This window comes from Hippopotamus amphibius, chromosome 6 (genome assembly GCF_030028045.1).
Source record: "Hippopotamus amphibius kiboko isolate mHipAmp2 chromosome 6, mHipAmp2.hap2, whole genome shotgun sequence".
Classification (NCBI taxonomy): Eukaryota; Metazoa; Chordata; class Mammalia; order Artiodactyla; family Hippopotamidae; genus Hippopotamus; species Hippopotamus amphibius.
Window position 1 is genome coordinate 110,457,187 of NC_080191.1, and position 23,476 is coordinate 110,480,662.

Below are 23,476 nucleotides of genomic sequence, written 5' to 3' on the forward strand. Positions count from 1 at the left end.
TTACATACTGTCTGCTTTTTTTGGATCCTAATTATCTTGCAACGATTAAAGTATTATTACCTGACATCAAAGGTATTATAACACGAGTGCAAATGAATGATTGAAACTTCATATTTGGTTTTGAGCTGATCTGGAGGATTGAAACCATTATAGGAAGTTCTAAAATTACTTTTGGAATGAAACCAGAAGTGAAAACTTTTTAAAATAAAAATTTGTTTACTTCTGAGACTATGTCCTCGGAAGCAACAAGCAACCCCAGGGATACTTGGGTTCAAGTTAAGAATAGACTTTTTTTCTTTTTTTTGCTGCGTCTTGTGGCAGGCGGGATCCTAGTTCCCTGACCAGGGATGGAACCCGCGCCGCAGTGGAAGCGTGGCGTCTTAACCGCTGGACCACCACGGAAGTCCAGAATAGACTGAATGTCTGGGGTCTGTGGTTTTATATTTATGTGCCGCAGACACCATACTTCTGGAACTGTGGTGCTGCCTGCTCGCTCCTCCCGCCCCAGTTTCCCGTCTGTGTGAGATACATTTGTGCATATTTTCAGGGAGACACTGTGGTCTCATTCCTGGGGACAAAGAAGCCGGCCCTTGGATATGAAATGAAGGGATTCCTGGGAAAGATGAGGCTGATTGCAACTGAAAGGTTTTTGTGACAAACTAGATGTTGCCCTTCCCTGTAAACATGTGACTTGTAATTGCTATTTTGAAGGGAAAAGTTGCACCAGCACATTTTTAGTCTTGCTTGTAATCTGCCGTGATTTGCAGTGGTCAGAATCTAATCGTGCCTGCTTTTTTGAAAGACACTGAAAATCAGCCATCTCCTTAGCTCTGACTCTCACAAGGCAGCACGCAGAGGAAAATGAGTGCCAACAGCAGACCTTCAAAATAGTCCAGACCTCCTGCCCCGGCTCTCTGTCCGTCGTGCTCTTTTCATTCCCTGGAAACCTTTCCGCAGGGGACAACCCTGGCTTTTGCTAACACTGCTTGGACGGAGTAATGGTGTTCTGAGATGCAGGAGAGGGGTCACCTCCTTGCAAAGTATTTTTTCAAAGTTCTGTTCTTCTCTAATCTATGACGTGCTGGAGAAGCCGCTCAAGCTGTCTGCTGGCTATGAGTTTTGGCCACATCATTACTCAAGCCAAGCTGATTAAGACTAATTTTGGCCAAAATAGATTCGTGCCTGGGCAAACAACCAGTGTGCAGAGTCTCAACCAGACGCAGTAAAATCAAGATTCGTCTTATTACAGAGATGCTTAATAACGACTGTGGTATTCAACATAATTCTGATGAACCACTGGCAACATAATGTTCCCAGTGTGTCAGGTGATCCTAGAATTTATTTGCTGTATTTTTTTCTCACTTTAGAGTTGCTCTTTGATTCTGGCACATTATTCTCTCTGGTGATGGTTTCAGATCAGCCTGTCTGATTCACGGCTGCACAGAGAAGGTTTTCTCCGGAGCTAGTAGGATGATTGTTGAAAAAGAACACGGAGAGACAGATGGTAGACTTTATTTTACTGGCTCATCTGCTTTTGCAGGGGATAATTATACATTCAAAGTAAGTGGCACCAGACGTCACGTCTAACTGAGGTTCATCTCACGTGTTTCTTTGCAGAGAACCTAAAATATAGCTTCAGGGACAGCTTAAAATCTGAGCAAGTACGGGCAGCAGGCCCCCAGGACACTGTCATGATGTGGCCTGGGCTGGAGCACAGGTCTGAGAGGTCACTGGCTTTGACCCTTCAGGCTTCGTGCTGCCTCGTTGTCAGAAGAGAGTATAGTTTTGGTTTGAACGCCTTGAATGACGGGGTCTTCTGCATTTCTACTTTGAACAGTTCACCTGTGACATCATTCTTTTTTCTTTGGGGCAGATATTAACTTCCGAGTAATTTCCATTCATTCATTCTGGCTGCACTCTTTGGAAGCAACATGGAACAAGCTGATTTCCTGCTGCACCCAGCAGGTGTCTTCCATGTGAGCTAGAACGCCATCGCACGTCTTCTGCAGGCTAAATATTCCCCATTTGGATCATTCTCCTATTTGAAATGGATCAGTTCCTGGTTCATAAGCCCCCTGAATTAGAGGAACTCAAAAGAGACAGAAATAGTTTAGTTTAAATTTGCTTAACCTACTTACATGGCACGAACAGAATATTCAATTCCAGACTCATAGAAATTAAAGAGATGTGTTAATTTGGTTTTTTTTTTTTTTTTTTTTTTTGGCACACGGACTTAGTTGCTCCGCGGCATGTGGGATCTTCCTGGAGCTGGGATCGAACCCGTGACCTCTGCATTGGCAGGCGGATTCTTAACCACTGCGCCACCTAGGAAGCCCCTGTTAATTTGGTTTTAAAGGGTAGAGCAGGAGCAGTGGCCACAAGACACCATGACCATGTCTTGGGTTTCCTATTCCTGTCCCCGGAGGTTTACCCATAGGTCCAGACCTGTCTGTCTGTAGACTGTTGCCTCACGTTAAGGAGACTTAGTGACTCTATCCTGCCCTTTTAATAAAGTCGACGCTGCCTTTCATCACTCCAGACTTAGCTTATGAATGCAAGGGTTTCTAGACCAGAGGTTTCCAGAAATTTGTTGGAGATTTAGGGAATCCCTAGAGACAGATTTGCTTTGGGGATTTGGGATGGCTGGATGGACAGACCTGTTTAACCAGAGCCTTGTCTTGGAGTTTCACATTCGATGTCTTTCACTGGAAAACAGGCTTAGCGTCGGGAAGGCCGTTTGTCACCCAAGACGTTTACCTGTTTCTCTCTTTTCTTCCCTGAGTCGTCTCCAGCTATGTCTGCTTTCATCTCCTGGGTTCTGAAGCTGAAGGTTGTGTCCTTCATCAGGATTCATCATTTAATGCCCATCATCACATAGGAAATTCTATAATAGGGGTGACTCAGGGAAGAGATAGGGAAGAGATCATTAAAGCCTGGCAGTGTCAGGGTAGGGGACCCTCAGGTGCAGGACTCGAGATTAGCATCCTCCTCATTTCATGATGGTTAAAATCACCAGCCTGTTGCAACCCTTCTTATGCTTTATTTCATTCTGTCATCATCTCTTCCACGTAGGCACCCAGTCTAATGTGCTTGATACATGTCTTGGTTATGTATAATTCCCTGTAAAAACATGGTGTTCCTTTGCTTGTGTTTGTAGTTTATGTCAGTGATATGGTGCTGTCTTGTTTCATACATGTTTCTGTATGCAGGTTTGGTTCAATGTTTCTGATGCTGCAGTGATTTCCATGATAGGAAGCCTTCCACTCAGTATTCTTCTCCTCTTCCCTAGCCTGAACTCAACTCCCTGGTACTGCAAAATTTGGGATGCTTGGATGACTATACCTGTAGATCCATGTGAGAGTTTGGGGTGTGTTCCCAGGAGTGGAATTATGTGTAGAGGCATCGGCCATAGGAAAAATGGAACGAACCAGCTGACACCCTCAGCAGATGAGGTTCTCATCTTCTAATATTCTTATTAACACTTGATATTTTCTGTGGGTGTAAAGTAGTGTCAATTGTCCTATTTCTGATTACTGGTGAGATAGGGGATCTCTTTATATACTTGTTAGTCATTGGACTTCTCCTTTTATGAGTATTCTATTTTTCTATTGCATTTCATGTCTTTTTTTTTAAGCTCTTTATTGGAATATAATTGCTTTACACTCTTGTACCAGTTTCTGAGGTACACCAAAGTGAACCAGCTGTATTTATACATATATCCCCATGTCCCCTCCCTCCTGCGACTCCCTCGTGTCTTTTTCTTATTGATTTGGAAAACCTACCTGTATATTCCTGATACTAATCCCATGACATTTCAGACATATCTGGGTTTGGTTGCTAATATTTGGTTTAAGACTTTTGCTGTCTTCCTTTAATGGCAGATAAGAGTGAAAGTTGGATGAAAGAGGCTTTTATTGCTTTCCTGTGGAAAATTCCACAAGGACCTTCAACTTAGTAACTTATCCTCATGTCTACGTGCAGTCTTAAACAAATGTACCTTTGAGATGTCAGCTAGAGCCCTGTCTTCAGAGGTAGGTGAAATTGCATTGAAAAACTCTTCTTTCAATTTTTTTGATACTAGATAAAGGAACCCCCATGATTTCTGGGATAATGTATTATCAAGATCCCCTTTGATCTGGGGTTTTGTTGTTTCATATCAAGATGGTAACTGAATGTCCCTTTTCATTTGTTTCTAAAAGAAACTCACCTGCACCACGCACTTGCCAATTTTCAGTTGATTCTTTAAAGCTGAGGGAGTTGTCGCATGATGTCCCATCTTGAAACTCAAGTGTTTCTCCGTGTCCTCTCTGTAGCCTCTCAGCCTCCATTGCTGTAAATTCTCCTTCCATTATGCAGAGCACTTTGGCTCTCCCCACACTGAACTCCTCACCCAGACCCCAAATGCTTAGCAAAACAAAAAGTCCTCATGTTAGACTGACACCTCTGGAAGTCAGCGGGGTCATAAACAGGTCCTGCCAAGAGAAATTACTCTTCAGTGTTGCAACACCAATGAGTGATTTTGCAATAGACACAACCTAATGAGAGGCAAGGTGGCAGTTCTTCAGGATGTACGTGTTTTTTACGTTAGGGTAGAGGAGACTTTTGGGAAGGGGGATGGTAAACATTTCCAGAACAGAGTTGCCTTGGCTCTTTCTTCAGGAGCTAAGTCTATGCTGATCTTATTAGTGCAGGTTGTAAAAAGAACACGGATCTTGGGATCCTATGTGCTCTGACAGTTGTCAACTGTGTGACGTTGGATGATTTGCTTATTCACACTGAGCCTCCATGTCCCCACTGTCAAATAAGGATACTAACACCTACTTTGCCGGCTTGTTTGAAGGATTAAAGTTATAATATAGAGGGTCTAGTACGATTCCTGACTTTGAGTAGGTGGGCTGTTATTTTATACTCCATTGTGGCCGTGGAGAATTCTGGAAGGCAGCACCAACATCCAGCGCATTGTGTGGGATGGCTGCTGAGATTCTGGAGTGGAGAATAAATGATGAGTGCTATTTTTGTCAAAGTGCTGGAGAAAAGGAAGGTGAATTTCTTGAAATGTGCAATTGGATTCTCACAAAGCAGCTCACTTACCGATGAATGACTCTTGGTTTGGGTTCCTCATCTTTTGAAATAATTTATTGATTCAAAAATTCTATTTCGGTTTGATTTCAGGTAATGGAAAGAAATTCTCAAAGCTAAAGATGCCCATACAGAAAATTATAAAATCCTTAGAATTCAAATAAACCTGCATATCTACTACAAAAAAGACTGCAGCATCTTTCTGGGATTCAGGGTAAAACTGAGTGGTGTTTTTCATGTCTCTATATCTGTTAGGATTTGTGGGCACAAGAATTTTCAAATTTGCTAACTTGAAGATGGTTTACTCTGTATGCATCTGCCTCCCTCATTACAATTAGTGCAAAAAAGTCAAAAGAAAATAAAGATGATGTTTTCAGTCTATTCTAAAAAAGAAGAGTGTTCATTACAACATCATCTGACTTCACTTTTCATATATATTGATTCTAAAAATGTTTGCACCAAAGTGAAGTTTTGTACAGAAAAAAAAAATTTCTATTGGTTTCTACGAAGTTTTCAGCTAGATATTTATATGGAAAAAATTTGCCCTTGAAATGAGTCACCTGTTAGAAAAACTAACCTAGTTTAAATCAATAGCCTATTTAGTTTTTTCAGCTACTCTTAGAAAATGTAGCCAAGTGGACAATTTACATCAGCAATCCCCAACTTTTTGGCACCAGGGATAGTTTTCGTGGAAGATAATTTTTCCAGGGATGGGGTGGGGATGGTTTCAGGATGATTCAAGTACATTACATTTATTGTGCACTTTATTTCTATTGTTATTACATCAGCTCCACCTCAGATTATCAGGCATTAGATCCCGGGGGTTAGGGACCTGATTTACATGATCAGTTTATATTAAATTAAAAGCCCCTACACACCCAAATTCACAGTACAGTGAAATATAGGTTTGGTTGTTTGTGGAGCTTTGTGATTCTCTTTGGAATTGGTGCCCCTTCTCCAGACAATCAGTAGAACTTGTTGGCTGAAGGAACCCCTGTATCAGATCATTGCAGATCCTCTCAGCCCCATTTATCAGTCCAGGGCCCAGGTCATTTGTTTCACTCCACTTGCCACCTGCTCTGTCACCCAGTCTAGATGGACTGTGTCCAGCTGTGGGAGTGGAGAGAACTTTCTCCACTTGGGGGATTGCTTTGGCTCCCAAAGCATGAAACACCACTGGAGCTGCTCTGTGGCAAGGCATGTACAACCTAGCAGAGCTGCGTCCATCCCATTTTGATTGTGGGAGGTGAGAGCTGGTAGATAAATTATTTCTCCAGTCCCACAGGAACCATCCGGAGATGCAGTGGTTCATCTGGCCTCTTAGAAGATGGTCTTGCATGATTGACAGTCAGTTGCACTCAGTGTGGCCAGCTCTTTTTTTTTTTTCTTTTAATACTATTTATTTATGTGGCTGCGTTGGGTCATAGTTGTGGCATGCGGGATCTTTTGTTGAGGTGTGGGGGCTGCTCTCGAGCGTGTGGGCTCAGTAGTGGAGGTGCCCGGGCTTAGTTGCCCCGTGGCATGTGAAACCTTAGTTCCTCGATCAGGGATGGAACCCGAGTCCCCTGCATTGGAAGGTGGATTCTTAACCACTGGACCACCAGGGAAGTCCCTCAGTGTGGCCAGCTCTTGTGTTTACACTCTTTCCTTCCTTGCCTTATTCTCTTTTTCTTCCATCCCTGCTTCTTTCAGAGCTATTATCTCTAATAAAACCATAGCGTATAAACTCTGCTTTCTGGGGAACACAGGCTAAGACAGCTCCCTTCTCACTTTAATATAACAATTAGACAATACCATTTTACTGATAGAGACTTCATTTATGACTTCACCATTATATGATATAAATGGATTCTGTCTTTCAAGAGTATAACATGGAACATTTTTGTCAAATAGATCATGGATCCTTAGAGATACACACCCGAAGGGCATCCGTAACACCCTATATTTCAGTAGTTCTACTAAGTTTTGCTTTGGTTTGAACAACATTTAGTGTGTCAGAACTTGTGTACATGAATGAATGTGACAAGTTCCACTTATTTACAAAGTCAACATGCCCCGAGTAGCTAAATATGAAATCAGGATGTACTGGCATCTCCAGATGGGGAAGCAAACCAACTTTGGCCTCTGGCTTCTCTTCATTCTAGATGATTAGAATTGTCCAGGGTAGTGACATGACACCAGCCCCATAACCCAGATCAGGTTGTTAGATATTACATCAGTTTTGGGTTGGCTCTGCCTGTGTAATGGGCAAAGCCAACCTAGCTGGAATGTATGTGTAAAAAACTCACCAAAAGAAAATGAATAATTTCTTAGGGGAGGAAATGTGCTCATTAGGGTGGAATTGAGAGGTATGTAGTGCAGAAAAGAGAAAAATACACAATTTATATAGAGTCCTTTGAACAGAGAGTGGGGAGACTTAGACAACGGTGCTCTGAACGGACTTGGCCCAGGGAAATGATAAATGCCTGCTCCACCTTGGCCTCTTTCATGAACCAGGGAGGATGTAATCAAACACTTCCTTTGGCGTGTTCATTTGGCTTGTGTCCTGGCCAAATCGTGCTGAGTGTCCTCTCTGATCAGGACACTTGTTGCTGTGCCCAAAATGGATGTGCTTTCAGACTGAACTATTGCGTGGACATTTGTTCTTTTGCTTGCTCGCTGTTCCACTTCTTATAGTGGCAAGACTTAGAATTTTCTTTGAGGAACCATTCCTGACTGTCAACCCTTGGGCCAGTTTAGGTGGGGCTGGTTGCCCCCTTTCCCCCCACCCAGTTCCAGGATTTCAGAGGATCAAGCCAATTAGCATATCTCTCCTCCTCAGCACTGTGACTGGCTCAGGAATGGGCACATGACTCAATCTGGGCCAGTGAGGAGCAGGTTCAGGATTTTTACAAAAACTTTTGGGGAAAAGAAACTCTCTACTGGTTTGGAGCTAATCTTGGAGCTGCTAGGGGCCACCATAGGATTAACGGGTATGTGAGCATGAAGTCCACGTGAAGGAAGTTTGTACAGAGGGAAATACACACAGAGATGTGAAAAAAGGTGCATCCTTATGTACTGAGTGCCCAGATCCAGCCATGCCTGAAGCCATCTCGCTCCTGGACTTTCTAGATATTATGGACAATACATTCCCATTAGGCACTTTTTTTTGCCACTCATCACAGCAAGAGTCCTAACTTACATGTGTTCAGAGAATTGGGGATTGAGACATATATTGATAGCTGATATTCGTATAATTCCATTAATAATATTCTGGAATATTTTGAGATAAAAAGATGAATGTAGTCCTTTATCTGCAAAAACTTCATTCTTCCCTCTTCACCCCATTTCTGTGGTCCCTTCCAAAAAGAATGTCTCCCATTAGCCTTTTACTTTTCCCCGTCCCTCCCATCCCCATACCTTCCTCCCAAGAAAATTTGCTTATTCTAGTAGATGTTTATGTTAACAAATGCCCTTACATCCCTGTTTTCCTTCCTTTGGAAGCAGCGAGATGAGAAGAGCACGCAATCCCGTGCCTATGTAGAAAATAATAATATTTAAAGAAAGACAGGAAAGCATATCTGTTATAAGCGTTTTCTTTTTTTCTTTTTTAGAATTGTAGCTTATGAGTTTATCTATGCCCGCTATAGTCATAATTACAATTTAATATCTGCATACAAAAGCTATGTAAAAATCCATTTTTCCCAAATATACAAATTTTCTTTTTGGATAGTTTAAAACATTTTGATCACAGATTTCAATAGAGTTTTAGGCTGAAAAAAATATCACCAATCTAGCAATATCACTTAACACCATTTGCAAAACACAAGTCTTCCGATGACTGTAAATCTTTTCCTGTTCTGTTGTATTTTTCTGATTCTCAGGGCATGAAAACATGATGGGAGAAAAAGGGTGTTTTCTCTGAAGAAAGCCTTGATAACTAATTTGCCTCTATAATCAAATGAAAAATGCCAATTAGGAAGAACCAAAAGAAAGGAGGGGCGTAATGTCAGCTCATTCATGCCCTGATAACTTCTATTTCAGCAATACGCACGTCATCAAAGTGTCTTCCTTAGTCCTGCATTGTGCTCCATAACATATATGAGTATTATCTGCATCCTGAGGAGGACAGATTTATATCTGATTGTCTTGTGCATAAGGTGGGTCAGCTTTAACTGTGCAACAGAAAGCCACAAACAGCATTTTACCTGCACGATATTGCTCTTGAAGGCGGCATTAATGAATGTAGAAATACACTAGAAATGCACACTTTTTGCATTTGCAAACATTTATACAGCACAGTAAAAATTCTGTGATAAGGCCAAACCTTTTCTTCCCCTATTCTGTTGTGTGTGTGTGTGTGTGTGTGTGTGTGTGTGTGTAATTTTTTTTTTTTTAAAGATTAAAGTAAAATGTTTCAATTGTAAAAAATACACACCGGGCAAATCCTTACCTGGATAATAAATATCTACATCACAGTACAATAAAATCTCTCCTCTATAAAATTTAAATATGGATTACACTCTATCACTATCAAAAGAAACACTATGCTAATATTTCCATATTATTAAAATAACAGGAAAAATTACGAGCTTATTTTAGAACCTTGATGCCGTAGCCATTGGAAAGGGCAAAGAGATTCAAATGTCTGTAAGCCCGCTCCTTTTGAAGAGGAACTGTGGCCTGGTTATTCACTTCAATTCAGTTTATGAAAAAGGTTTAGCCTTACAAATGCTGGCTACTTTTCAAAAACCATAAGACCAGTTTCATATTTTATGACTCATGCAGCAAAAAAGATCAACAGGACACAATGGGTTAGAGTTCCATAGAATAAAAATGCATCACGGACAGTGACATGCTCTGAGGGCAGCTGCGGTGGGGCCGAGCCTGCACACCTGTTCACGGGAAGGTGATGGGGGAGCGGAGCCGGGCCTGGCGGTCCACCCCGACGACCACGCTGTGGGTGGCAGAGGCGTCTCTCCGGGCACAGGTGAGGGGCATCACTGGGTTGAGGCAGCCACACGGCAAGTGTGTCCTTGAGGCCGAGGCTCATTTGACGAGAGAAAGCTCGGAGGCGCACGTGGTGTTTTGAGCAGAATCGTAAGGAAGAAAAGATCTCACTTTTTTCACTATTTCTAGAAACACTGCACGTCTAATTGAAGAGCAAAGTACACTTGAGGGTTACACACACACACACACACACACACACACACACACACACACACACACGGGACACCACTCATCCCCCAAATTTAAGTGACTTAAAGATAGGAATCCCAGTTGTATGGTGTGTTCTCCTCTACTGGGATGTCTCCCCACTGGGAGGGGTTCCAGTCAGTCCACATTTGATTTGAAAGTCTGGACAACATACGAAAAAACGTTTTAAAAAATCTGGAGCAAATCCCTTCTAATCGAGTTTTATGGGATGGAGTCTTGAGATGTCCTAAGGGCCTCAATCAGTTACAGAAGGAATGAGTCACCTTGACCACTGGGGCTGTGACTTTCAGTCCTTGCAGCCTTTCCTTTCAACTCAGGTACCTGAAGGCTTGTGCTACTCAGCATAAGGCAGTCAGCCTTTGACGAGATTTTTAGATCAGCGGTTTTCCTGTTCAAGGCGACCGCACAGGGAGCCAAAGGTCAAACACATCTGGCTGGGTGGCTGTAGATCTACCCAACTGCTGGGCAATGGCCAATCATGGTAAATCCTAAAGTGTTCCGATGCAGCTTTAGATCAGGCTCTGTACTTACACTGAACCTGGGGCTGTCTGACACACCCGGGAATCTCTGTCAAACAAACTGAGGGGACGTTCCAGGGGAGCCTGGCTGCCCGAGGAGTCTATAAACCTCCAGGACCCCCTGCGCGCTTTCCTCTCCTTCCCTTCGGAGGGAGAACGTGCCCCACCCTGAAAAGCTTCTCAGCATTACCCCGGAGCAGAGAAGGTGATGAAGCGCTTATGTTTAAAGAGTGGTTCTCCCAGGAGAGTCAACAGAGGGAGCTGAGAGGTTAACAAAGTGAGGGCTTGAGGAGACTGGCTAGAGGCTGCCTGAGAAAACAGAACCAAACATTGTAGATGAGTCACGGCTGGTAGTCTGCCCATGAACTTCACGTTCATAATTTCAACCTCTTCACCTGCTTCCTTTCTCTGGTTAGCAAGCTCCATAGCGCTGTTCTTTTTTCTTTCCTCCCCAGCAGCCAGTATCATTCCTTTAGCACATTAAACAAATAATTTTCCTCCCAGATTATTTCCGGTCACACTTGAGACTTTTAATGCTGTTCTTCTTTTCCCAAAGCCATCCTGCCTTTCTCTAAATAACTGATGGGTAATATCAAATTCCTATTTTAATTCAATACTGAATATACTTTCCTTAACTGTAAAGAGGGCCATAATTTGTCTAATAAAGTTAGAAATTTGAATGTGAAAGAAACCATCTAAAGAACCTGATTTCCCCTCTTCCTCCACCCCTGAAACTAGGTACAGTATTAAGGATGGGAAGGATTTTAGAGTTCATGACTTATTCATCAGGTGAGGAAACCAAGACTCAAGGCCACAAATCTACCACGTGATAGCACACACTAGCACTCAGGCACCCTGACTTCTGGGCCAGTTAAAAAAGAATGAATCTGCATGGTTTTTAGGCAAGTTTCACTGATATGGCTTATTTTCCCAAATACTTCCAGGATAAGGCAGTACAAGGCAGGCAGAGGAATAGGTTATGTCTACATGCCAGTGAAGAATGAGATACATTCAATTGCATGGGTATATCCTTTGCCCATCTTCTAACACTGAAGCGACCAGGGGTACCATTTGCCTTCTGGGCACATCCCACTCCAGCATTTGTCACTGGGGAGGCAGGCTGGGCAGGGAAGGTGAGTGAGGGTTTGTGTGTGTGGTCTGCAGGTGTTTTCTGCTGAGTATCTGTCAGGGCAAGGCTATCAGAGGGACAGAGAGGGTCAATGGATGGACCAGGCTTTGTTTGGTGATAGTCAAGCCTCAGAGTCAGAGGGAAGACGGGGCTAGGACACACTCACGAAGAGAGAAAAAAGCCTGAGGATCTAAGACCAGAAGGAAGCAACCTCAGACCATCAGGATGTGAGAAGATTCTAAGAGCACTGCATTTCCTTCAACTTAGAACATAACCACATTAATCTCTCCCCAGCATCCCTCTAGAACAAGACTCAGATTTCAGCTTGTTATCTCTCCTTGATTAGAAGGGTTGAGCCACAGGGAAATTTGTTGTCGGCTCAGCAAAGATGCAATCATGTTGAATAACTTCAGGAGTTTGGGAGATGAGGGATCAGATGTCACTGAACAGCAACAACACTCTGTAAATAGGTTTGCTTTTTGTGGGAATTTTCTCTGAGCCTAAACCGTAAGAAGCCTTCTTACTATGAGGTAACACTATGTGAATTTTTGGAAACTGTTGAGTCATTGACATTCACGAAGATTGCGAATTTCTTTGGGTTCACCAGAGGAAACTGTTTTCCTTGTCCGCCTCAATCAGTTAAACACCCGCACATCGTTGAGTCACACCCTCGTATAACTCGAATTAAATCATAGGATTATAAAAATTATAGTGAAAGGGCAGCTAATTGTTGGGAAACAAATATTCCTATACATTCCCAGTTAGGCTGCTAAGAGAGAATAAAGAGTGCGGAAAACAGCATGGTCTTGAATAGATAAAAATTTGTTCAAACCTCTCCCTAGGAAGCTGAAAGCTGCATCTAACCAAGGGTGGTCTGTGCTATGCTAATTTGAGTGCTGCAAAAATCAGGATTGGATCAAGATGATGATATTGTCTTGGTTTTCAGTCTTCTTTAGTCTTCTGCCGTGCCCTTCTGCTTGCTCTAGTCTCTGGCCGGGACAGATGGGAGCTGGTGATGTCTTGGTGCTGGTGAATTAATGATTGTCCCCACCCCACCTCCACAGCCATAAAACCTCCAAAGCATTCACATCAAAGGACTGGAGAACGAAACGCAATAGTTACAAGTACCCGCATCCAAGGGGCAATTTCATCCATGTCTACACCAAGGACTACTTCCCTTTACCCCCAAACAATCCCTCCCAACACAAAGAAATAAAGGAACAAACAAAAAAGAGCTAGGCAATGGAATGAAATGACACCCAGTAGTGCTGTTGGAATTATGAGAATGAGTAAGTCAGTCTAATCCTCAAACACTTCCAAGAACAGTGGGGGGAAGAGTTCCGTGGGGCATTCCACCTTCATGTGCAGGAAGCGGCTGGCATGGCAGGCTCCAATCATCCGCAGATCTGTCACCTTCATCAGGAGTTTTGGCCAAAAGTGAGTCACGTGGTGTTTTCGGTAATTGATATAGTGTTCAAAGGCCAGCAGGAAACTATCTTGGTATTTTTCTATTCTCTCAACGCAGGCAAGCCCTGGGCGGTCTGAGGGGAAGAAGCAGGATGTTAATTTGGAGGCATAAATGAGACGGCTTGCCTGGTCCAGTTCAAGCCCTTTAGTGTGAAGTGGGCCAACCTGGGGACTTTCAACTCTGAGGAGTGGGCATGGAGGCAATATGAACTCCAGGGCATCAGGGACAAAGATACCAGGGAGTAGCATAACCTACATGAAGGGAGCTAATGCTTTGTGCAGATCAATGTCTCTGGTTTGGAGAAATCACCTCCTTGGGTGTGAAGGGTGATGCCTCCTTCCTAGGGTACAGAAGGGGAAGCCTCACCTAGAGAGCTGAAACACTCTGCATAATGAGAAAGGATTTTGACAAGCATGGACATGCAGAGAATAGAGAGATGTGAAAAGAGATTGTGAAGATCTCAGTAGGCCTGGATCCCAGAGGAGGCATATCCGATGGGAAGAAACTCTGGTGAAGACAAAGCAGCACAGTATCCAATTTTAGTTGTTTACCAGGCTGCAATGAACCACCCCTTCCCATCCCTTATACCTTTGGTTGCTGCCGTAGCAGCCTTGGGTTGGTGGTGTCTTAGGAAATTAAAATGAAAAGAAAAGGGGATGTGAACCATGTTAGCATCACTCTGTGCAGAGAGGAGTCACAGCGGAAGCCGGAGCTAGAGGAGACCATGACCATGGATAGCCCAGGAAACCTTTCCAAGTCTTGGGAGGACCACTGGTCTTTTCACAATGTGTAGGAGAGGACTCAAGGTAGTTTCAATGACAAAATGATAAAAGGATGTCAAGAGAAAGCTGGATGATTGGAGAGTATCTAGGCTGCAAACACTTGGGTTGCAAAAGTGGGTACAAAGGGACTGTACCTCAATATAATAAAGGCCAAATATGACAAGCCCACAGCTAACATCACACTAAATGGTGACAAGCTGAAAACTTTTCTTCTAAGATAGAGAAGAAGACAAGGATGCCCACTCTTGCCACTTTTATGCAACATAGCATTACAAGTCCTACCCAGGGCGATTAGGCAAGAAAAAGGAATAAAAGGCATCCTAATTGGAAAGGAAGAAGTAAAACTGTCACTATTTGCAGATAACATTCCCAATTGCATCAAAAATAATAAAATACCTAAGAATAAATTCAACCAAGGAGGTGAAAGACCTGTACACTGAAAACTATGAGACACTGATGAGGGACTTCCCTGGTGGTGCAGTGGTTAGGAATCCGCCGGCCAATGCAGGGGACACAGGTTTGAGCCCTGGTCCAGGAAGATCCCACATGCCATGGAGCAACAAAGCCCATGCGCTACAACTACTGAGCCTGCGCTCTAGAGCCTGTGAACCACAACTATTGAGCTCACCCACCACAGCTGCTGAAGCCCACGTGCCTGGAGCCTGTGCTCCACAAGAGAAGCCACTGCAATGAGAGGCCCGTGCACTGTGAAGAAGAGTGGCTCCCACTGGCCACAGCTAGAGAAAGCCCATGTGCAGCAACAAAGACCCAATGCAGCCAATAAATAAATAAATAAATAAAGTAAATAAATAAATTTTAAAAAAGACACTGATGAAAGAAACTGAAGAATACACAGTAAGTGGAATGATATCCCATGCTCATGGATTGGAAGAATTAATATTGTTAAAATGTCCATACTATTCAAAGCAGTCTGCAGATTCAGTGCAATCCCTATCAAAATTCCAAAGGCATTTTTCACAGAAATAGAATAAACAATCCTAAATTTTGTATGGAGTCATAAAAGACCCCAAATAGCCAAAGCAATCTTGAGAAAGGAAAACGGAGCTGGAGGCATCACACTCTCTGATTTAAAAATATATTACAAAGCTATAGTAACCAAAATAGTATGGTATTGGCATAAAAACAGACACATAGATCAATGGAACAGAATAGAGGGCCTAGAAATAAACCTGTGCATGTGTAGTCAGTTCACAACAAAGGAGCTAAGAATATACAACAGGGAAAGGACAGTCTCTTCAATAAATGATGTTGGGAAAACTGGATAGCCACAAGCAAAAGAATGAAACTGGACCCCTATCTCATATGATATACAAAAATTAGCTCAAAATGGATTAAAGACTTGAATATAAGACCTGAAACAATAAAACTCCTACAAAAACATACATGGTAAGCTACCTGGCATAGGTCTTGGTGATGATTTTTCGGATTTGACTCCAAAAGCAAAGACAACAAAAGCAAAAATAAGCAAGTGGAACTATATAAAACTAAAAATCTTCTGCACAGCAGAGGAAACCATCAACAAAATGAAAAGGCAACTTACTGAATGGGAGATGATATTTGCAAATCATATGTCTGATAAGGGGTTAATATTCAAAATATATAAAGAACTCATACAACTCAATAGCAAAAAACCAACAATCCAATTAAAACATGGGCAGAGGATCTGAACAGACATTTTCCCAAAGAAGACACACAAATGGCCTACAGGGACATGAAAAGATGCCCAAGTCACTAATCATCAGGGAAATGCAAATCAAAACCACAATGAGATATCACCTCACACCTGTTAGAATGGCTAACACCAAAAAGAAAAGACATAACAAGGGAACCCTTGTGCACGATTTTGGGGAATGTAAGTTGCTACAGACACTGTGGAAAACAGTATGGAGGTTCCTCAAAAAAATTAAAATAGAACTACATATGATCCAGCATTCCCAATTCTCGGTATTTATCTGAAGAAGACAAAACCACTAAGTCGAAAACGTATCTGCACCCCATGTTCTCGGAAGCATTATTACAATAACTAAGGTATGGAAACAGCCTAAGTGTCCATTGATGGATGAATGGATAAAGAAGATGTGATTCTCTCTCATACACACAGACACCACCCTGGAAAACTATTTAGTCATAAAGAATGAAATCTTGCCATTTGCAACAACATGGATGGATCTTGAGGGATTATGCTAAGTGAAATAAGTCAGAGAAAGACAAATACCGTAAGAACTCATGTATATGTGGAACCTAAAAAACAACAACAACAAAAAGAAAAACAAACAAACAAACCCCAGCAAGCTCATAGACACAGCAGATTGGTGGTTGCCAGAGGACAGAGGTGGGTGAGTGAAATGGGTGAAGGTCAAAAGGTACAAATTTCCAGTTATTAAATAAATAAGTCATGGGGATATAATGTACAGCATGGTGACTATAGCTAATAACACTGTATTGCATAGTTGAAAGTTGCTAAGAGAGTAAATCTTAAAAGCCCTCATTACAAGAAAACGTGCAACTATATATGGGGACGGATATTAGCTAGACAATGCAGCAATCTTTTTGAAATATATACAAATATCCAATCGTTATGTTGTACACCTGAAACTAATGAATGTTACATGTCAATTATACCTCAATCAAAAATTTTAAAAAAAGGAATATGTAAACCTGAATGAATTCCTCACAAAGCTGCAGGGGGCCCTACCACCCCTCTGCCCAGGTCTCCTCAGTTTGTGGCTCTGATCATTTATGCTTCAAGTGTCTAGTTATTGAAATATCTGTATTAGTAAAGCTCTAAATAGGGCTCTGCTTAATCTGAAAGAAAGAATCAGGGCTAATGTCTCAATCCACCCTTCTGAGTGTAAACAAAATATACTGGCTTTTGGAATCCCCTATCTAGCTCAAATTGCAATCTGTGCACTTTAATTTCATGTTTTCCTCCATATCTGATGCCGCTGCTCTGAGGCTCTACTGCATCTCCCTCCCTCTCCCCACCTTCTCTCTCTCCTTGAATGTGCCAGATAAGTTCTCCACAGGATCCTGTAACTTTGGATCCAAACAGAAAATCAACATGATATTGCTGTACACGAATTAGTTCAATTTCTTTATTTTAAAGGACACCAAAGGCTGGAGACACTAGAAGCTTCAGTTGAGGTCACAGTGGGAGGCCTTAGATAAGTTACAGATTTTATCTCTTTAGGGATAATTCTAGTGAAGGGCCAAGGGCCCCACCTTCTCACTGGCTGTCGACTGGAGACTGCCCTTGGCTTCCAGGGGCCACCAGCAGCTCCCTGTCACATGAGCAAGGAGAATCTGCAAAGCACGTCTACTCCCAAGAGGGACCTGCAGTCACACGGGTGACACAGAATTCCCCAGATTCTAAGTGGAGCAAGTCACTGGTTCTCACGCACTCAACAGGAGGGGACTATGCACGGGTGTGAATGTCAGAAGGGGAGGAAATGGGAAGGCCCTGCTGGAGCCTGTCCACCACACAGGATAAGGGTGTGCGTGACCGCCATCCTGCATGAAGTCCGCTGCACATGACACCGGAGGGGGGCAGGGCTGGCCAGCTGCCCCAAGGCAGGCCCCGCAGCGTCTGTTAAAGGCGGGCCCTTTCAGCAAGTCTTTAGCGTGGCTCCTCCCGCTACACGGGGAGAACGCAGGAAGCATCGGGCGCCTGCCACCCTCCTTCCGCAGCCCCCCACTCGCTCACTCGCTCGTTGCAGGAGAGCGAGATGTCATCCTGAAGCTACAGGGGGGCTGGAAGCGCATCAGGTCACCTGAATGAGCCCGGGACAAGCGCCAGCTGTCCGGACGCCCAGGGCCGCGTCTGGGCACACTCACCTGAAGACATCAGCAGGACGGCCTGAAGGAGAGCGACCTCCGTGTCATCCAGGTTGAAAGAAGACAGCGACATGCCCAGGTCGAAGATGGCGTCTGACACCACCCCGAGACCCCCGTTTTTCAGCTGGCCCCGCGTCACTGCCATCTCCCCGTTCAAGGTTAAAGTCTCGCTTTCCGGGTCGTAGCGCACAGCAGCGCGCAGGGACATGATCTCCATGCAGCAGCCTTTGAGGAGGATTATCTGGTCTTCACATGGCAGCTGAAAAGAACCAGCGCACATCAGCAAAGAGCAGGCGGGCAGACGTCCGTTAGGAACCGCGTGCGGGATGCGAAGGGCGCCAGGAGCAGCCCCAGTGACCAGCACCCGTCCTGCCCTCTCTGAGCCCGTGGCCGTCCCTTCCTTCCTGCTCGGCAGCCGATGTCCACAACCGCTTCTCATACAGCAAGCTGTGCACAATCTTCACCATCCTTCATCTTGGTCATTTGCATTATATTACAGTCACGTGTGACACTGTAGGAACCGTGGGCGTGTCTATGATAACACCAGCTGAGACCTGTCTGCATGTACCATTTTGGTCTGGTAGCTCTAATAATCGGCAGCTGACCCCACTGATTAGCTGGCAACTGTGCCGCTCTGTTTTTTGAAGCAAATTTGCTCCCTGAGTCTCTTAAGAGGCAGAGAACAAGAAGGTTGCTTACAGATGCATGTTACCCACGAGGCCCGGAGACGTCTGGGCTTTGCTCAAAGTCACCCAGTGACTCAGAGGCAGAGGTGAGACCAGAACCCAGACCGCCTGGCTCCTAGGTTATTGTGTTCTCAGAACCTCGGGCACCAGGATTACTCCACACACTGGATCTTGCTGCCAGTGCTGTCATCTCATTTTAAGCTCGTTTGGTTGCCCTGTTAATTAGGATTTGTGACAATGTGATAACATTAATAATAAACGTTAAAAATAACTTTATGACGAGAAATAATAAAAAACGAGAGTTTAATTTTCTGGAGGGGGAGAATGTTTAATTAAATACCATTATCAAAATAGTCTGAAAGACTATTCGTTAGTGGGTGTTTTTGATGAATTGGGCCTCGTGGTAAGATTTACATGCATCTGCTTGTTTAATGTTCGCAGCAATGCGGTGAGGTAAATATTCTCAGTCCAATGTTATTGACAGGTGTGGAAATCCAGGCACTGAGAGGTCGAGGGACATGCTAGGGGGTCCCATGACTGTTTGTGGGTGAGGCAAGGGATGGAAGCCAACTCTGTCGGAATCCAAGGCCAAGAGAAGAGGAGAGCTCACTTTTTGAAGGACTTTGGGTGTAAGTTTCCGTAAACAATGAATACGTAATGACACATAGTTTCTATCTCTTCTTTAAAAAAGGTACAAATTCTTTTTTGGGAAATACTCTTGGCAACACTGGACTAGTTCAATTTAGGATATTATGTCAGACTGAAAGAAATACTACTGAATTACCTTTAAAATACGGGTTTTCCATATTTTTTACTAACTCAACTTACCTACCTTACTGTTTAATTTCAAATTGCTTTGCTTTTTCTGCAGAATAAAAGGCATTTTGTATTTGGTTCTGGAATCCATTCATGTGAATTCTCTTCTTCTACTCATTAAAAAAAATGACTGTGATTTGCTTTTATTTAGGTTCTAAATTGTATTTCTCAATTACATCCTTGGATTCCTGGCCCAGGGGTCCAGTAGGAAACAGGAGACTGGAGCTTGGCTACATCCTCCACAGGCAAGTGGCCTAGGGCAGTGGTCCTGTCTGTAGCCTCATCACTGTCACCAAGGACTTGTTAAATACACATTGCAGGCCCTACCCCCTTGGGTCTAAATTTCCTAAGTTCCCAGGTGATGCCCACGCACCTGGTTCAGGGACCCCACTCTTAAGAACCATGGACATAGAACAGCAAACAGAAATGACTAATCAGATAAAACCATTGTGGTTTTTTGTTTTTTAGCAGTCACAAAGTATGCAGACTTGGCAGACCCCATCTTTGTAGCCAAGTCTGATTATAGATGAAGTAGAAGTTTTCTTTTGAAAACTCACTGTTTAAGAGTTAAAATTTCATTAAAAGCAGAATAAGGATTTGTCAAGGATCACCAACGGTTTAAAAACTAGGCCAGACACCTTTTCTTTTAAGAGGGATTTGTAGGATCCTGGTGAGGTCTGTTTCCACATGTGGGCAAACAATCTCTCAGCCACCTGCCAAAATAATTCCATTGTGAGAACACTCCAGGAAGGGCCTGCCAGGAGGAGAGGCGGGGGGCCTCTCACAGACTCTGCCTGTCTCCTGGGAGCACGTCACTCGGGTTGACTGGCAGGGAGGACAGTGCCCTGCACTTTACAAGTGATTCTTATGTGTGCTTTGGGCAGCTCTGCCAACAGTGATGTTAGATCTTTCAAAGCCCTCGGTTGGTAGGTTGGCATGGATCTTAGCAGGAAATTCCTGTGAGTGCAATCTGAACAGCAGATGCATCAAACTGCCTCTGTCGAGAAACTTCTGGTTCCCAAGACCACCTGGGATCTCCAGCCCACTCCACAGGTAGCTCAGGGCCTTCACAGTTCATTTCCCTCTTTGGGATTCCAAAGAAGGTGTCAAAGGGTAAAGGCCCTCAGGAGGCCACAAACACCAGAAACATATGCATCTCTGCTGTCAAAGTAGCCTCCCCTGACCTTTTTTCTTTTTTTTCTTTTCCATTTGGAGACCACAAAATATCAGGGTTGAAAGAGAGATGGAATCATGACTTTGAAGCAGGTGTAAATTCCTAAAGAAAACTTGAAGGGAGAAGCTCACCACAACCCACGCTTGAAAAGTCCCAGGCTGAGCCCTTGCTCTGCCAAGGACATAAATGCATAGTGTGTTTGTGGCTGGTGGGTGTCAATGGCTTCTTTTTTTTCTTTGACGGACATATCTCTCAGTGGCTGGTTTCCATAAGCTTTACATTTTCTGAGAAACATTTTTTGGTGGGTATTCCAAGGGGAACAAAGGACTGATAGGCTAGCTTGAGTTGTAGGAGTAGCAAACTCAATGGAGTTCTTTTCAGACACCAAGGACTGAGAAAAGAGCACACAGCCCAGAGAGAGGACCAAGAAATGTCCAGGAAGACAAACTCAACCTAGTGCACAAAAATGAAAGATGACACCCGGAGTGAGAGGAAACCAGCGTCCTCAGCACAGACGTGAGAAAGTGTGAGAGGGTACACACTTTCTAGAGGGCAACTTGGCAACACACATCGAAAGCCCTAAAAAGTGTAGCCTAGGTCCTTAAATTCCATTTCTAGGATTTGCCCTTAGGAAACAGCAGTTTTGTGAACAGGGCATAGGTATCAGAATGCTCACTGCAGAATATTTATATTATTATAAATATATAATAGAATATTTATATTATTATATTATGAAAAATCAGATATGAGCTAAAGATCCCATGAAGGCAGAGAACCTAAATTATGGGAGATCTATTCTGTAGAATACTATGTGGTCGCCAAATATTATTTTGTCTAGTGGTTACCAGTAGGGAGTGGGGGGAGGGGGAAGCTAGGCATGGGGGAGGGGAGGGACAACCTATTGGGTACAAGAAGGCTCAGGGGTGTATTGTAGAACACAGGGAATACAGCTGTATTTTCTAATAACTGTAAATGGAAAGTAACCTTTAAAAATTGTATAAGAATAACAAATAAAATAACTAGAGAATTAAAAAATATTCTTTCATGAGCGAATACTTAAATGATACATTCTACAGTTGAGGACAGGAAGTTAGGTATTATACACCAGGGTGCTGGCAGTGATCTGTCTCTATCTTGTGCTGATTATGTGGGTGTGTTAAGTCTGTGGCAGTTCATTCAGCTGCACCCTTACAACGTGTGCTCCTTACTCTTTAGAAAAAAGTTTAAAAAAGTAGTTTCATAAGTAGAACATTCATTATGGTACAAACTATATTAACATGTTCCGTGTGTGTGTGTGTATGTAAGCGTGTATATGCATATACACGTACATATGTGTATACTAAGAGTGTACACACACAGATTTGAAAAAAGGGGATATGCTCTAAAATGTCAGCAGCTTATCTCCTGGTGGTGTTACCATGAGTCATTCCTTCTATTGTGCTGTATCTGTCTCCAGTGAATACGTGTTATTTCTGTAATATCCTCCAAAACTTTAATAGATATTAACTCAAAGAAATGATCAGAGGCATGGAAAACCATACCAAATACAGATACACGTCAAAATTCCCTGTCCAGGGCTCTCTGGCTCCTCTGGGGTGGGAGATGAGCAGCCCCCACTGCCGGGGGGTCCCCGGCACCCAGGGCCCTGCAGCAGGGCGGGAGGAGGAGGCGCCCGCTCTGTCTCAGCAAGGCCTCGGACCAGATCCCTGCGTCCCGAAGCCCACGGCTCTGCCCTTCTGGGTACGGCTTCTGTGGAGGCTCAGAAATGGCCATGAGAAGGGTCCCCGTCAGAGTCTGGGGTCTCCCAGGATTCAGGTGGGCTCCCATTGTTGCACACTCAGATGCACGTGAACTGGAGGCTGTGGTGGGAAGGGATCATCCCAGGTGAGGACACTAAGCCTCTTTCTGCAGGAGACTAGACTCCCTTGTCACTCAGGTAGCTTCCATAAGGGGCCTGGGGCAGCACGTGGCCCTCTCTGTTTGGTATCTTTCTGGGACCTCTTGGAGGCCTGAAGAGCAACAGATTGGGCCTTGAAGGGGTTTTTCAAAAGGGAAGCTTCTCCATAAAACATAATCGACCCCATTTGATTTTAAAAAGGGAGGTTAGAGACAGAATGGTAATGTCATAGATGAAAGAACAACAGAATTAACAGTAACATTTATAGAACACGTATGACCCATGCACTATCCACATATTATCCCATTGAAGCCTCCCAATAGTTCTAAGCGGTAGAACCTACTATGACTCCTATTTTAAAGGTGAGATAAGCAAGGTTTGAAGACATCTGATAACTAACCTAGGACCCTTGCCCTTGCAGAGCCTGTGTTCTCAGCTCTCACATGGTGGGATGGCTACAGTTGAGATGAAGTGTCCCAAGGAGAGTCTATGAGCTCTGGTGGGTGAGCTCTTCAGCGTGCCCTGAAGGTGGGGCAAGAATGGGTGAGCTTATAAGAAAAGAGGGAAGACTTGAGGAGATTTTAAGATCTTTGCTCTGCGAGGGTCATTTCAGCTATTCTTGAGGATGAAGAAACCACCACACAGCCATCTTGCTGGGATACGAAGTGGAAATAATATAGACAGAGACTCAAAGAATCGTGGTCCCATCCTTGAATGGATGAAAAGAGATCATCTCTTTGATCTTGATTTTCCCCATCTGTAAAATGGGGTTAATTAAAGCTATTGATCTGTCAGCAGGACTGGATTTAACATGACAAACTTGGGCATGGCAACCAGGACATCACAAGTGCTGACTGATGGAGGTATGGCTGTTGT

General features: G+C 43.6%; 1 protein-coding gene across 20 annotated transcripts in view; it reads right to left on the reverse strand.

The window, feature by feature from the left end:
• Positions 1–8,644: 8,644 nt before the first annotated feature.
• Positions 8,645–23,476, reverse strand: part of THRB (thyroid hormone receptor beta) — a 386,771-nt gene continuing 371,939 nt past the window's right edge. For all 20 annotated transcript variants that reach the window (XM_057738390.1, XM_057738387.1, XM_057738396.1 and 17 more), the window contains 2 exons: positions 18,028–18,286; positions 8,645–13,463 (listed from right to left, as the gene is read on the reverse strand). In XM_057738390.1, coding sequence (XP_057594373.1) covers positions 13,222–13,463; positions 18,028–18,286 — 501 coding nt within the window. In that variant the 3' untranslated portion in view covers positions 8,645–13,221. The remainder of the gene's footprint in view (positions 13,464–18,027; positions 18,287–23,476) is intronic.